Source organism: Pseudophryne corroboree, chromosome 4 (assembly GCF_028390025.1).
Source record: "Pseudophryne corroboree isolate aPseCor3 chromosome 4, aPseCor3.hap2, whole genome shotgun sequence".
Taxonomy (NCBI): Eukaryota; Metazoa; Chordata; class Amphibia; order Anura; family Myobatrachidae; genus Pseudophryne; species Pseudophryne corroboree.
In genome coordinates, this window is record NC_086447.1 from 32,557,857 (window position 1) to 32,574,027 (window position 16,171).

At 52.2% G+C, this 16,171-nt stretch overlaps 1 protein-coding gene across 2 annotated transcripts in view; it reads left to right on the forward strand.

The window, feature by feature from the left end:
• The first annotated feature begins 966 nt into the window (after positions 1 to 966).
• Positions 967 to 16,171, forward strand: part of LOC134911077 (DNA (cytosine-5)-methyltransferase 3A-like) — a 104,340-nt gene continuing 89,135 nt past the window's right edge. For both annotated transcript variants that reach the window (XM_063919460.1, XM_063919461.1), the window contains exons 1-6: positions 967 to 1,392; positions 3,549 to 3,628; positions 7,149 to 7,217; positions 10,334 to 10,426; positions 12,349 to 12,393; positions 15,057 to 15,136. In XM_063919460.1, the coding sequence (XP_063775530.1) occupies positions 1,076 to 1,392; positions 3,549 to 3,628; positions 7,149 to 7,217; positions 10,334 to 10,426; positions 12,349 to 12,393; positions 15,057 to 15,136 (684 nt within the window). In that variant the 5' untranslated portion in view covers positions 967 to 1,075. The remainder of the gene's footprint in view (positions 1,393 to 3,548; positions 3,629 to 7,148; positions 7,218 to 10,333; positions 10,427 to 12,348; positions 12,394 to 15,056; positions 15,137 to 16,171) is intronic.

Consider the following 16,171-nt stretch of genomic DNA (forward strand, 5'->3'; position numbering starts at 1 on the left):
TGGCCCATAGGATTGTGTATTGTACCATCTTCTTCTGCTGAAACATCTTAATTGTATGCTGTTGCCCCTAGCAATAGGGAGGAGCCTTTTTCAAGGTTTTTGAGCAATAAAACACCTTTGCCTCAAGAAGACTGCTTCATCTTGTGACCAACAGGGTTAGGCCAAACCTAGCCCCGTTCTCCGGCTGTCCAGGGAAGCACCTGACGTCTCCAAGCTCCGCCTTCCGCCAGCTACCGGTAGAGGCCTAGCAAGTGGCTAGTGGGGATTCGTCGACACCACACAGGTGTGGTAAAGCAGTGCGTCGGCACATACAGAGCAGAACCGTGGTTCCAAACGCCACGGCAGGTTAGGAGTTTGGTGGTGGCAGCGAGAACCCGCCCACAGCGCAGTGGGTGGAGTCAGTAACAGGCGGTTACTGACGGTAAGCGGGAATCCCCTATGTGGTCAGGCCTCGTGCGGCTTGACCTTCCATTCTGTGCGCAGTCAACGGGACGCGGAAGCTGCGAGTGCTTCCGTACGGTATCGTCCTGTCACAGGGACACCACCACAGATGTGCCCACAGGGCACATCTCTACATTTCCCCCCCCTTTTTCCTTTGTAGTCCCTACAAAGTTCCTCACGGCTTCCGTTGTGCTAGGGGCATTTCTGTGTGGGGCATAATATGGTGCTAGGGGCATTTCTCTGTGGGGCATAATATGGTGCTAGGGGCATTTCTGTGTGGGGCATAATATGGTGCTAGGGGCATTACTGTGTGGGGCATAATATTGCGTAAGGTAGTATTTTCCTGCAAGTTCACACCCGTTTCCTGCTAGACCACGCCCTGGCAACCTTTCAGCATGAACATTTTTCCCCCCTATAACTATGGGGGGGGGGGGAGGCACATTTTTTGTGTTCGCACTGGGAGTCAAATGTCTAGGCCCACAGGGCGAATGTGCTATGTGCCTAACACCATCCTCACCACCCTGGTTATGACCCCTTGGGTCAGAGCACCATTCCAGCACCTGGAGCTGCTGTGTAAGGTGGTCTCGGCACCCAGACTGGCTGGCTGTGGTGGTCTGCACCCAGGTTATAATGAATGTCAGTACTGGATCCCCCTCCTCACCCCATGCAGCAGCGAGGGTCAGCAGTACAGTGCAGCACTAGCCGCTCTCCCAGCGCCCGGGGGCAGCAGCCTGGTACAGGGATCTCCGCGGGTCGCAGCAGCGGGACACACCCCCGGACGGGACGCGCTCACAGGGCTGCACTGAGGGAGGGAGTCGGTGCGGCGGTCAGGTGCCGTGTCCCCGGGAAGAGCAGCAGACACACGCCCGGAGCTGCAGAGTCTGATCCGGCGTTCCGGACTGTTCCGGTGATCACCCAGCGCCAGCAGCGGAGGCACGGTCTTCCTTATATGTGAGTACAGGGGTGTGACACTGAGAGGGGCTGTGCCCGGGTGTCCTTAGCATAGGGTCATCTCCCTGACCTGCCAAATTCTACTGACACTCACCCCACATGTCATATATACCCAGCATATTACACTATATATACCCAGCATATTATATACCCGGCAAACTACACTATATATACCCAGCATATTATATACCCAGCATACTACACTATATATACACCCAGTATATTATATACCCGGCATACTACACTATATATACCCAGCATATTATATACCTGGCATACTACACTATATATACACCCAGTATATTATATACCCGGCATACTACACTATATATACCCAGCATATTATATATACCCAGCATATTATATACCCGGCATACTACACTATATATACCCATATTATATACCCGGCATACTACACTATATATACCCAGTATATTATGTACCCGGCCAGCAAGTGTGCCCTGTACCGGGGATCTGCCAGCGACTATGCCCTGTACCGGGGATCTGCCAGCGAGTGTGCCCTGTACCAGGGATCTACCAGCGAGTGTGCCCTGTACCAGGGATCTGCCAGCGAGTGTGCCCTGTACCGGGGATCTGCCAGCGAGTGTGCCCTGTACCGGGGATCTGCCAGCGACTGTGCCCTGTACCAGGGATCTGCCAGCGAGTGTGCCCTGTACCAGGGATCTGCCAGCGAGTGTGCCCTGTACCGGGGATCTGCCAGCGACTATGCCCTGTACCGGGGATCTGCCAGCGAGTGTGCCCTGTACCTGGGATCTGCCAGCGAGTGTGCCCTGTACCGGGGATCTGCCAGCAAGTGTGTCCTGTACCGGGGATCTGCCAGCAAGTGTGCCCTGTACCAGGGATCTGCCAGCGAGTGTGCCCTGTACCAGGGATCTGCCAGCGAGTGTGCCCTGTACCGGGGATCTGCCAGCAAGTGTGTCCTGTACCAGGGATCTGCCAGTGAGTGTGCCCTGTACCGGGGATCTGCCAGTGAGTGTGTCCTGTACCAGGAATCTGCCAGTGAGTGTGCCCTGTACCGGGGATCTGCCAGCGAGTGTGTCCTGTACCAGGAATCTGCCAGTGAGTGTGCCCTGTACCAGGGATCTGCCAGCGAGTGTGTCCTGTACCAGGAATCTGCCAGCGAGTGTGTCCTGTACCAGGAATCTGCCAGCGAGTGTGTCCTGTACCAGGAATCTGCCAGCGAGTGTGCCCTGTACCAGGAATCTGCCAGCGAGTGTGTCCTGTACCAGGAATCTGCCAGCGAGTGTGTCCTGTACCAGGGATTTGCCAGCGAGTGTGCCCTGTACCGGGGATCTGCCAGCGAGTGTGCCCTGTACCGGGGATCTGCCAGCGACTGTGCCCTGTACCAGGGATCTGCCAGCGAGTGTGCCCTGTACCAGGGATCTGCCAGTGAGTGTGCCCTGTACCAGGGATCTGCCAGCGAGTGTGTCCTGTACCAGGAATCTGCCAGTGAGTGTGCCCTGTACCGGGGATCTGCCAGCGAGTGTGTCCTGTACCAGGAATCTGCCAGCGAGTGTGTCCTGTACCAGGAATCTGCCAGCGAGTGTGTCCTGTACCAGGAATCTGCCAGCGAGTGTGTCCTGTACCAGGAATCTGCCAGCGAGTGTGCCCTGTACCAGGAATCTGCCAGCGAGTGTGTCCTGTACCAGGAATCTGCCAGCGAGTGTGTCCTGTACCAGGGATTTGCCAGCGAGTGTGTCCTGTACCAGGAATCTGCCAGCGAGTGTGCCCTGTACCAGGAATCTGCCAGCGAGTGTGCCCTGTACCAGGAATTTGCCAGTGAGTGTGTCCTGTACCAGGAATCTGCCAGCGAGTGTGTCCTGTACCAGGAATCTGCCATCGAGTGTGTCCTGTACCAGGGATTTGCCAGCGAGTGTGTCCTGTACAGGGGATTTGCCAGTGAGTGTGTCCTGTACAGGGGATTTGCCAGTGAGTGTGTCCTGTACAGGGGATTTGCCAGTGCCAATGTCCTATGTCTGTGATAATAATTTACTATCTGACACCAAATATAATGTGTGTGTGTATGATTGCGCTTGCACACGTGTGTGTGTGTGTGTGTGTGTGTGTGTGTGTGTGTGTGTAACATGCTTGACGTAATTAAGCCAATCTTAACTATAACTGTTGGTCATACACAGGGAGATGGACAGACGCAACAGATCGGGGAACACAGCTAATTGTATAAAGCCGCCGAGCAGTGACCACCGGGGCCCTGAAGGTGAGATAACCAGGCTGAGGGTTTCCAGGTCTCAGGGACACCAATAGGTGATAGTGGATTGATGATGTGTTAGAGGGGTCAGGGGTCCTTAGCATTAGTATGAAGACTTTGAGATCACATGGGCTGCTAGTGGTGAGAGTGGGAGGATGAGGTACTATAGGTCTCGAGGGTCCCCAGAGATGAGAGAAATAGAGGTGTCAGGAGCCCGAAGATGTAAAAGCCAGATGGTCTCAGGGGCCCCTAGACGTGAGAGTGGGTTGATGATGCAATATTAAATATGTTGGGGTCCCTAGTGGTGGTAGTGGGTAGATGATGAGGTGTCAGAAGTCTCATGGGCCCCTAGAGTTGAAAGTGGGTAGACGATGAGGTGTTAGAAGTCTCAGGGGTGGATGATGAGGTGTAAGAGTTATTGGGGCCCCTAGAATTGACAGTGGGTGTATGACAAGGTATTAGAGATGTTGGGGCTCCTAGAGGACAGTGTAGGTGGATGATGAGGTGTTGGGTCCTCTAGAGGTGAGTGTAGGTGGATGATGAGGTGTTGGGTCCTCTAGAGATGAGAGTGGGTGGATGATGAGGTGTTGGGTCCTCTAGAGGTGAGTGTAGGTGGATGATGAGGTGTTGGGTCCTCTTGAGATGAGAGTGGGTGGATGATGAGGTGTTGGGTCCTCTAGAGATGAGAGTGGGTGGATGATGAGGTGTTGGGTCCTCTAGAGGTGAGTGTAGGTGTATGATGAGGTGTTGGGTCCTCTAGAGATGAGAGTGGGTGGATGATGAGGTGTTGGGTCCTCTAGAGGTGAGTGTAGGTGGATGATGAGGTGTTGGGTCCTCTAGAGATGAGAGTGGGTGGATGATGAGGTGTTGGGTCCTCTAGAGATGAGAGTGGGTGGATGATGAGGTGTTGGGTCCTCTAGAGGTGAGTGTAGGTGGATGATGAGGTGTTGGGTCCTCTAGAGATGAGAGTGGGTGGATGATGAGGTGTTGGGGCTCCTAGAGGTGAGTGTAGGTGGATGATGAGGTGTTGGGTCCTCTAGAGGTGAGTGTAGGTGGATGATGAGGTGTTGGGTCCTCTAGAGATGAGAGTGGGTGGATGATGAGGTGTTGGGTCCTCTAGAGGTGAGTGTAGGTGGATGATGAGGTGTTGGGTCCTCTTGAGATGAGAGTGGGTGGATGATGAGGTGTTGGGTCCTCTAGAGATGAGAGTGGGTGGATGATGAGGTGTTGGGTCCTCTAGAGGTGAGTGTAGGTGTATGATGAGGTGTTGGGTCCTCTAGAGATGAGAGTGGGTGGATGATGAGGTGTTGGGTCCTCTAGAGGTGAGTGTAGGTGGATGATGAGGTGTTGGGTCCTCTAGAGATGAGAGTGGGTGGATGATGAGGTGTTGGGTCCTCTAGAGATGAGAGTGGGTGGATGATGAGGTGTTGGGTCCTCTAGAGGTGAGTGTAGGTGGATGATGAGGTGTTGGGTCCTCTAGAGATGAGAGTGGGTGGATGATGAGGTGTTGGGTCCTCTAGAGATGAGAGTGGGTGGATGATGAGGTGTTGGGTCCTCTAGAGGTGAGTGTAGGTGGATGATGAGGTGTTGGGTCCTCTAGAGGTGAGTGTAGGTGTATGATGAGGTGTTGGGTCCTCTAGAGATGAGAGTGGGTGGATGATGAGGTGTTGGGTCCTCTAGAGGACAGTGTAGGTGGATGATGAGGTGTTGGGTCCTCTAGAGATGAGAGTGGGTGGATGATGAGGTGTTGGGTCCTCTAGAGATGAGAGTGGGTGGATGATGAGGTGTTGGGTCCTCTAGAGGTGAGTGTAGGTGGATGATGAGGTGTTGGGTCCTCTAGAGGTGAGAGTGGGTGGATGATGAGGTGTTGGGTCCTCTAGAGATGAGAGTGGGTGGATGATGAGGTGTTGTGGCCTCTAGTGGTGATTGTGGGTGGATGATGAGATGTTGGGTCCTCTAGAGATGAGAGTGGGTGGATGATGAGGTGTTGTGGCCTCTAGTGGTGATTGTGGGCGGATGATGAGATGTTACAGATGTAAGAGCCCATAGAGGTAAGTGTGTCGAAGATGAGTTGTTAGAGGTCTAAGGGGCCCGTACAGATGAGAGTGGGTGGATGAGGAGATATTACAGGTGTCAGGGGCCCATAGTGGTGAGAAAGTGGGTGGATGAGGATAATGAGGTGTTAGAGGTCTCAGGGGCCTGTACAGATTAGAGTGTGGATGATGAACTATTACAGGTGCCAGGAGCCTGCAGTGGTGAGAATGTGGGACAATGAGTTGTTAGAGGTGTTGGGGCCCCTAGAGGGGAATGTGAGTGGATGATGAGGTGTTAGAGATGTTGGGGCCCCTAGTGGCGAATGTGGGTGGATGAGGAGGTGTTACAGCCCCTAGAGGTGAATGGGTGGATGATGAGGTATTAGAGGTGTTGGGGCCCCTAGTGGTCAATGTGGGTGGATAATGAGGTATTAGAGGTGTTGGGGCCCCTAGAGGTGAGTGTGGGTAGAGAATGAGGTGTTGTAGGTGTTGGTGCCCCTAGCGGTGAGTGTGGGTGGATTATGAGGTGTTAGACGTGCTGTGACCCCTAGAGGTGAGAGTGGGTGGATGATGAGGTGTTAGAGGTGTTGTGGCCCCTAGAGGTGAGAGAGGGTGAATGATGAGGTATTGTGGCCCCTAGAGGTGAGTGTGGGTAGAGAATGAGGTGTTGTAGGTGTTGGTGCCCCTAGTGGTGGGCGTGGGTGGATTATGAGGTGTTAGACATGCTGTGCCCCTAGAGTTGAGTGTGGGTGGCTGATGAGGTGTGAGAGAAGTTGTGGCCTCTAAAGGTGAGTGTGGGTAGATGATGAAGTTTCAGAGGTCTCAGGGGCCTGTACAGAAGATAGTGGATGGATGATGAGCTGTTAGAGGCGTCGGGTTCCTTAGAGGTAAGAATGGGTGGTTAATAAGGTATTAGAAGTGTTGCCCCATTGTGGTAAGATGAGGTATTACAGGTAACATTTCTGGTCATGTTAGTAATTATTTTGTGAGACTTAGCTATAACCTAGAGCCCAGCACTAATTGTGTCAGTCACTGTATACTGTATCTATGAGTGACAATCCTGCCAATATCACACCCAGTGGGGGCCATTCAATTGTGTTTGTCCGATCACACGCCACTTCAGATGGGCATATATTCAGTTGATTGCACAAGTGGGCATGAGTAATGGGGCGTCCAATACTTCGTGCATGTATTGTCCTAAAAGACCATGTCTGGTCTCGTAAAGTGGCTAAACCCATCCAAACTATTGGGTACGACAAGGAAAATTAGAAAAAAGCTGGAGGTGGCGAGCAGAAATAATTGGCATACACAGTATTCGCAACCAATCAGAGCAACAATAGAATTGCTCCACTGAGCACAATGCACCCCCAAAAATGTAATTACCCCCAATGTGTTTCCCAACGTTCCTGACTGAACAGCGCTGTGGCGTATGTCTGCGATATGTACTGGAAAGTAATAAGACAATGAGAAGAATGACACTTTTTCTTCTGCACAAGGCTACATTTACGTGGCGTCTGACGATGAGGAGTCCGTGATTGTGATCTCGGATGAGGAAGACAGCGTGGGTGAGACATCCGCTGGGAGCCCTGATAATCAGCATTTTAATGTTACCTGTGACTGCGCCTTCTGTTCCCCGAAATTATTGTGTCACACAGAGCTATGTATTTATTTCCTTATATCCACCTTCACATTTCAGCCTTTATACTCACAGAATATATATAATACTAAGCACTTGCTACATAGCACACCCAGTGTAACCCAATGGTGCTCCTTCACAATAGGGACTGCACATATTAAATAGTAAAGATTAAAAGATAAAAGGCAATGCTAAGGATAATCAATGTCATAAAATCAGTGTTGATAAGAGAAATAGGCAGACGAGTCAGCTGAGGAGAGAAAAGAGAAAAAAAGAGGGGGAGCTGAGGAGAGAGAGGAGGGTAAGAAGAGAGAGAGAGCTGAGGAGAGAGAAGAAGAGGGGGAGCCGAGGAGAGACAGGAGGTGAAGAGGAAGAGCTGAGAAGAGAGAGCAGAAGAAAAAGAGTGGGAGCTAAGGAGAGAGAGGAGGAGAAGAAGAGCGGGAGCTGATGAGAGAGAGGAGGAGAAGAAGAGGGGGAGCTGAGGAGAGAGAGGAGGAGAAGAAGAGCGGGAGCTGAGGAGAGAGAGGAGGGGATGAAAAGGGGGAGTTGAGAGAGAGAGGAGGAGAAGAAGAGCGGGAGCTGAGGAGAGAGAGGAGGGGATGAAAAGGGGGAGTTGAGAGAGAGAGGAGGAGGAGAAGAAGAGCGGGAGCTGAGGAGAGAGAGGAGGAGAAGAAGAGCGGGAGCTGATGAGAGAGAGGAGGAGAAGAAGAGCGGGAGCTGAGGAGAGAGAGGAGGAGAAGAAGAGCGGGAGCTGAGGAGAGAGAGGAGGAGAAGAAGAGGGGGAGCTGAGGAGAGAGAGGAGGAGAAGAAGAGGGGGAGCTGAGGAGAGAGAGGAGGAGAAGAAGGGCGGGAGCTGAGGAGAGAGAGGAGGAGAAGAAGAGGGGGAGCTGAGGAGAGAGAGGAGGAGAAGAAGAGGGGGAGCTGAGGAGAGAGAGGAGGAGAAGAAGAGCGGGAGCTGAGGAGAGAGAGGAGGAGAAGAAGAGTGGGAGCTGAGGAGAGAGAAGAGGAGAAGAAGAGCGGGAGCTGAGGAGAGAGAGGAGGGGATGAAAAGGGGGAGTTGAGAGAGAGAGGAGCAGAAGAAGAGGGGGAGCTGAGGAGAGAGAGGAGGTGATGAAAAGGGAGTTGAGAGAGAGAGGAGGAGAAGAAGAGCGGGAGCTGAGGAGAGAGAGGAGGAGAAGAAGAGCGGGAGCTGATGAGAGAGAGGAGGAGAAGAAGAGCGGGAGCTGAGGAGAGAGAGGAGGAGAAGAAGAGCGGGAGCTGAGGAGAGAGAGGAGGAGAAGAAGAGGGGGAGCTGAGGAGAGAGAGGAGGAGAAGAAGAGCGGGAGCTGAGGAGAGAGAGGAGGAGAAGAAGAGGGGGAGCTGAGGAGAGAGAGGAGGAGAAGAAGAGCGGGAGCTGATGAGAGAGAGGAGGAGAAGAAGAGCGGGAGCTGAGGAGAGAGAGGAGGAGAAGAAGAGCGGGAGCTGATGAGAGAGGAGGAGAAGAAGAGCGGGAGCTGATGAGAGAGAGGAGGAGAAGAAGAGCGGGAGCTGAGGAGAGAGAGGAGGAGAAGAAGAGCGGGAGCTGAGGAGAGAGAGGAGGAGAAGAAGAGCGGGAGCTGAGGAGAGAGAGGAGGAGAAGAAGAGGGGGAGCTGAGGAGAGAGAGGAGGAGAAGAAGAGCGGGAGCTGAGGAGAGAGAGGAGGAGAAGAAGAGGGGGATCTGAGGAGAGAGAGGAGGAGAAGAAGAGGGGGAGCTGAGGAGAGAGAGGAGGAGAAGAAGAGCGGGAGCTGATGAGAGAGGAGGAGAAGAAGAGCGGGAGCTGATGAGAGAGAGGAGGAGAAGAAGAGCGGGAGCTGAGGAGAGAGAGGAGGAGAAGAAGAGCGGGAGCTGAGGAGAGAGAGGAGGAGAAGAAGAGGGGGAGCTGAGGAGAGAGAGGAGGAGAAGAAGAGGGGGAGCTGAGGAGAGAGAGGAGGAGAAGAAGAGCGGGAGCTGAGGAGAGAGAGGAGGAGAAGAAGAGCGGGAGCTGAGGAGAGAGAGGAGGAGAAGAAGAGGGGGAGCTGAGGAGAGAGAGGAGGAGAAGAAGAGGGGGAGCTGAGGAGAGAGAGGAGGAGAAGAAGAGCGGGAGCTGAGGAGAGAGAGGAGGAGAAGAAGAGGGGGAGCTGAGGAGAGAGAGGAGGAGAAGAAGAGATGGAGCTGAGGAAAGAGAGGGGAGAAGAAGGGCGGGAGCTGAGGAGAGAGAGAGGAGGAGAAGAAGAGCGGGAGCTGAGGAGAGAGAGGAGGAGAAGAAGAAGAGGGGAATTGAGGAGAGAAAGAGAGGAGAAGAAGAAAAGGGGGAGCTGGCGAAAGAAAGAGAGGAGGAGAAGAAAAGGGGGAGCTGGGGAGAGAGAGTAGGAGAAGAAGAGCGGGAGCTGAGGAGAGAGAGGAGGAGAAGAAAAAAATAAGAGCTGAGGAGAGAGAAGAGGAGAAGAAGAGTCGGAGCTGAGGAAAGAGAGGAGGAGAAGAAGAAGAAGAGGGGAAGCTGAGAAGAGAGAGGAGGAGAAGAAAATGGGGATCTGAGGAGAGAGAGGAGGAGAAGAAGAGCGGGAGCTGAGGAAAGAGAGGAGAAGAAGAAAAGGGGTCTCTAAGGAGAGAGAGGAGTAGAAGAAGAGGGGGAGGTGAGGAGAGAGAAGACAGGAGGAGAGGGAGAGAGAGAGAGAGAGAGAGGAAAGAAAACCGAGGTAGCGACAGGGACAACATCTAAAGCTTCTAAAACAGACAAGTGGTGGTATTCCCATAGCAACCAATCAGATTCTAGCTAGCATTTTCTGAAGTGCATAAGAGAAATGATAGCTAGAATCTGATTGGTGGCTATGGGTGCCATCACCAATGATCTGTTTTAGAAGCGTGTGTGTGTGATCCTATCAGAATCCCGACAGTCACAATGCAGACAGATCCCGATGGTGAGTGCTAGGGTGAGTGTTAGGCAGCGGGAGGGGACAGTTAGGGTTAGAATACTCACTGGGATCCTGAACGCCGGTATTTCGTACCCACGCCAATAGGATGTTATAATGAAGTAATCTCGTTGCAGGAGGCTACATTTACGTGGACTCGGGAGATGACTTGTCCTCTGCTGGTGGCCCAGGTAAAGGGCTGAAGGCTGATGAAGGCCATCGTGTGCGAGGTGCGTTCAGCCGGGAGCCCCTTGTCTAATAATGTCAGGGGCGGGGTGTACAGTGGTGTTACATACAGTTATTGTGTAGTGGTGGTGACGGTGAGACGCTGGGCAGGACTGGGCTGGAGCTAGTGGGGAGCTCTGACAGAGTCCGCTGGGAAACTTACAGGGGGAGATGCTCCTATACAGGTAGACAAGCTGGAATGTGATTGGCTGCAGAGTGCTGACATCTTTAGAAGGTGTGATACATCTCCCCGTAGTGAGCTATGGCCCTCATTCCGAGTTTTTCGCTCGCTGACGTTTTTCGCAGTGCAGCGATCAGGTGGAAAATGCGCATGCGCATTGTACGCAGCACGCATGCGCTAAGTAATTTAACACAACACTTAGTAGTTTTACACAAGCTCGAGCAACGTTTTTCAGTCGCACGAGTGTTCGTTGTTTGATTGACAGGAAGTGGGTGTTTCTGGGCGGCAACTCAGCGTTTTCAGGGAGTGTGCTAAAAAACGCAGGCGTGTCAGGGAAAAATGCGGGAGGGTCTGGAGAAACGGGGGAGTGGCTGGCCGAACGCAGGGCGTGTTTGTGACGTCAAACCAGGGACTAAACGGACTGAGCTGATCGCAATCTGTGAGTAGGTCTGGAGCTATTCAGAAACTGCAAGAAAATATTTAGTAGCAATTCTGATAATCTTTCGTTTGCTATTCTGCTAAGCTAAGATACACTCCCAGAGGGCGGCGGCCTAGCGTGTGCAATGCTGCTAAAAGCAGCTAGCGAGCGAACAACTCGAAATGACCCCCTATGTGCGGAGGCCTAGCACACACTGTGTCACCATCCAGCACCTTGTTACGGGTCTCTCTGCCTGTCCCTCACACCTCAAGCACATATTCCATTTTGTTATGGCATTAATAAAACCTGGTGGCAGCTCCTAGCATGGTGCCTAGGCTGTATAGCATGCCCACCTGTACAATATGCCCACCTGTATAATATGCCCACCTGTATAGCATGCCCACCTGTATAATATGCCCACCTGTATAGCATGCCCACCTGTATAATATGGCCACCTGTATAGCATGCCCACCTGTATAATATGCCCACCTGTATAGCTTGCCCACCTGTATTGCATGCCCACCTGTATAGCATGCCCACCTGTATAATATGCCTGCCTGTATAGCTTGCCCACCTGTATAGCATGCCCACCTGTATAATATGCCCACCTGTATAGCTTGCCCACCTGTATAGCATGCCCACCTGTATAATATGCCCACCTGTATAGCTTGCCCACCTGTATAGCGTGCCCACCTGTATAACATAACCACCTGTATAACATGCCCACATGTATAACATAGCAACCTGTATAACATGCCCACCTGTATAGCATGCCCACCTGTATAACATGCCCACCTGTATAGCAGGCCCACCTGTATGGCATGCCCACCTGTATAACATGCCCACCGGTATAGTATGCTTACCTGTATGGCATGTCCACCTGTGTAGCATGCCCACTTACGTATATAGCATGCCTCGGCGTCCCCATGGTTACTGCAGGTGACAGACACACATTGCACCTATGCAGCATCCAGTACATGGCAAACAGCAAAACTTTACAGCCCGCAATAACTGACACTGTCTATATGACGTCATATTTTATTTCAGCAGGATGGAGACCTCACAATGCTGCCTACACCTGGGCGTATGCCCATAGCAACCAATCACATTCCAGGTATTATCCTCCAGGGCCGTACTGTCATACACACAAGGAGCATGGCCATCTTGGTGACAGAATTTTCCCCGGTCATGCCTATCTGTCACTTCTGTCCCATCCGTGGAGGGCTGTGTGCTGCGCTGTAGGGTAACTCTGTACGCTGTCTCCCAGTAATACTGCACATTCCACGGCCGGCGCAGGCTCACACTCTCATTGTACTTATGTTTTACAGAAAGACTGTTCCATGAAGTGCGGCTGGCGGCCAGAGAGATGGAAGGTGCGTTATCTATCTGCTGCCTCTACAGCTACATAATATAAATGGAAGAGCATTTTACGACATCGGCTGGCCCGGGGGCAGGGGTCACCCTAGCGGGCCACCACACATATTTACAGATTATGGCCCGCATTCAGCTTCAGGTACTGTTTTGCGTTTTTAGCAGAACTGCAACTGGCTGCGATCACATGCTGGGGAGCGCTCTGCACGCAAATACCCTGCAGCGATGCGATCGCAATGTAATTGCGGATTTGTGGAAGCCCCCCCTGCCTCCTCAGATAGGCTGGGAAGGCAGACGCAGGGCAGCCATTTTTTCAGGTCGCAGCGGCCACGTTGTGGCTCCTCATTACGCAATGTGTCTCCCCTATTTGAATTTTTGTCTGCGCTGCTGCCTCAGGTCTGGAGCCGCCACTGATCTCAATCCACCCCTAGCCAGGAGTGCACATGCGCATGAATTAATTCTCTGGCTGTGTGCATGACCACATGGAGATACTGAGGCTAAACCTATGAGGGGGAGTCCACCTTCAGACGGTATTATCTTCCAGATATAATACTTCTCTGTGTTGCTCTTGGTTACGGCAGCTGATAACTCCGGTGTGTGTAATGGAAGCAGTTGTGTCTGGGCTACTGTAACATCTAAGGGCATGGCCATAAGCAGCTAGCTGATAAAGTTGTATGAAGGTGCATTACCCTAGGCTTACCATACTGTCACTTTAAACCAGGAAACTTATGAATTACACAGGTTCTGGGGCTGGCTGACTTCAAACCTGCATTTCACCTGGCTCTTTTCAGCCACAGAACCTGTGTAATCCAAGAGAGTCCTGGTTTAAAGGGACAGTATGGCAAGTCTAATTAACCCCGTCCTATCATAGGAAACGTTGTGGTAAGTGCTGTAGAGGTTTAGGGGCCTATTTATCAAATAATATTTGCGGATATGTCCCTGAAAATACTAGTTTTCGGGGGATAGCCGCAAATATTAAGTATTCCAGGAATGTATAAAGGAGGGAGCACAGCAGATATCGCCAATACCTGCCGCCATCCCTTCAGTTCCCTCCACAGCCGCTTCGCATTCCCGATATTGGGGGTAATTCAGACCTAAGCAATGCACAGGCGCAATGGACCGCAGCAACGAGGATCGCCGGTCAGCGACGAGATAGTGCGAAATTTCCGAAGGCACGGGCGATCGCAAGGAGAGTGACAGGAAGAGGTTGTTCGTGGGCGGCAACTGACCGTTTTCTGGGAGTGTTTGTAAAAACAATGCACATTTATTGGCAAGCTGCTCAATCAGATTGTGATGTCACTCAGGTGATAAAAGGGAGGGGTAATTCTGAGTAAGAAAAAACATATAGCTATCCCTAATGCACACTGAGATAAAAATAATACTACATAATAATCAGATCTTGGTTGCATATATCTGCAGGTATAGGGTTAAGCCCCCAGGCCGAACGGCAAGGCATCTCTGTCACTGGGGGTCCCTAACACTAGGGGGTAAATTTACTAAGATGGGAGTTCTATTTAAGATGGGATGTTGCCCATAGCAACCAATCATATTCCAGGTATTATCTTCTAGAAGGTGCTAGATAAATGAGAAGTCGAGTCTGATTGGTTGCTATGGGCAACATCCCATCTTAAATAGTACTCCCATCTTAGTAAATTTATCCCTAGGTATGACTCCGGGGGGTGGGACACTATCAGGTCGGCACAGGCTGGCCACCCCAGAGCAACACACAGGTGAAAATTAGTGGCACTTATGTGCTTCTTATTAACCCTTACTAATTTTCTCCTGTGTGCTGCAACTAAGATCTCTGTATTATCTGATTATTATGTAACGCGTGTCCAAGCGTTTGCAGGGAGGGTTCCTGACGTCAATTCCGGTCCCGGGCAGGCTGATGTGATCGCAGCGGCAGAGTAAGTCCTGGGCTGCGCAGAGACCGCACAAGATCTGTTTGTACAGCTCTGCTACACATGCGATCGCACACTTGCACAACTAAAATACCCTCCCCCACGGGCGGCGACTATCTGATCGCAGCAGTGCAAACATCACTGCCCAGCGATCAGGTCCGAATTACCCCCTTTGTTCCCTGCAGCTACGACACACTCTTTTGATTGGGATAGCCCATTGTAAGCCTATAAGCTACAGATCGTGGAAAGAAGTCCCGGCTGGGTTCCACGGAACCCTCCTCCGGAAATGGCCCCAGTGCAGGAGTACATCACAGGGACGGGCTACTTTTTGAGCCCCTGTCCCTGCGAGTGCGGGTGATACAGTCACCCAGTTGGATGGCATATTGCGATGCAGTCATGGCCGGTAAGATCCCGCAGAGATCGCATTCAATATGTCGTTGATAAATGGGCCCCTTAGTAACTGTAGTGCCCCTGTATTACACAGGCTGGAGGGGCCACTGGCACATTACTATGTGCTGCTGTCCCCAGTGCTTTATATGTTCCTTATAACTACCACCGTCTGTTACGACTAATCTGACCATATTATCCCTTTAAACCGGGACACATGGATTACACAGGTTCTGGGGCTGCTGGCTTAGAGTCACCTGCAGTAATCAGCCACAGAACCTGTGTGACCCGTCACTCCCCCGAGTGCAGGCACAGTATGGTAAGTCTAGTCATGGCCCTTCTCCTAGTACTGTGTGTTTCTTTTCTCTCTCTTACAGATTTCTGCATTGCCTGTGGCAGCTTAGATATCTGCGGGGAGCACCCCCTCTTTATTGGGGGCTTGTGCCACACATGCCAGGTACCATTGTAACCAACGTGACAATGTATCACCCTCACACTAACATCATATGGCGGTCTCACCTCTCACACTGCGCTGAGCGCTGTCTGTCACTCTCACAGACACACACTAACATCATATGGCGGTCTCACCTCTCACACTGCGCTGAGCGCTGTCTGTCACCCTCACAGACACACACTAACATCATATGGCGGTCTCACCTCTCACACTGCGCTGAGCGCTGTCTGTCACCCTCACAGGGGCACACTAACATCATATGGCGGTCTCACCTCTCACACTGCGCTGAGCGCTGTCTGTCACCCTCACAGGGGCACACTAACATCATATGGCGGTCTCACCTCTCACACTGCGCTGAGCGCTGTCTGTCACCCTCACAGGGGCACACTAACATCATATGGCGGTCTCACCTCTCACACTGCGCTGAGCGCTGTCTGTCACCCTCACAGACACACACTAACATCATGTGGCGGTCTCACCTCTCACACTGCGCTGAGCGCTGTCTGTCACTCTCACAGACACACTAACATCATGTGGCGGTCTCACCTCTCACACTGCGCTGAGCGCCGTCTGTCACTCTCACAGACACACTAACATCATATGGCGGTCTCACCTCTCACACTGCGCTGAGCGCTGTCTGTCACCCTCACAGGGGCACACTAACATCATGTGGCGGTCTCACCTCTCACACTGCACTGAGCGCTGTCTGTCACCCTCACACTAACATCATATGGCGGTCTCACCTCTCACACCGCGCTGAGCGCTGTATGTCACCCTCACAGGCGCACACTAACATCATATGGCGGTCTCACCTCTCACACTGCACTGAGCGCTGTCTGTCACTCTCACAGACACACACTAACATCATATGGCGGTCTCACCTCTCACACTGCACTGAGCGCCGTCTGTCACTCTCACAGACACACACTAACATCATATGGCGGTCTCACCTCTCACACCGCGCTGAGCGCTGTATGTCACCCTCACAGGCGCACACTAACATCATATGGCGGTCTCACCTCTCACACTGCACTGAGC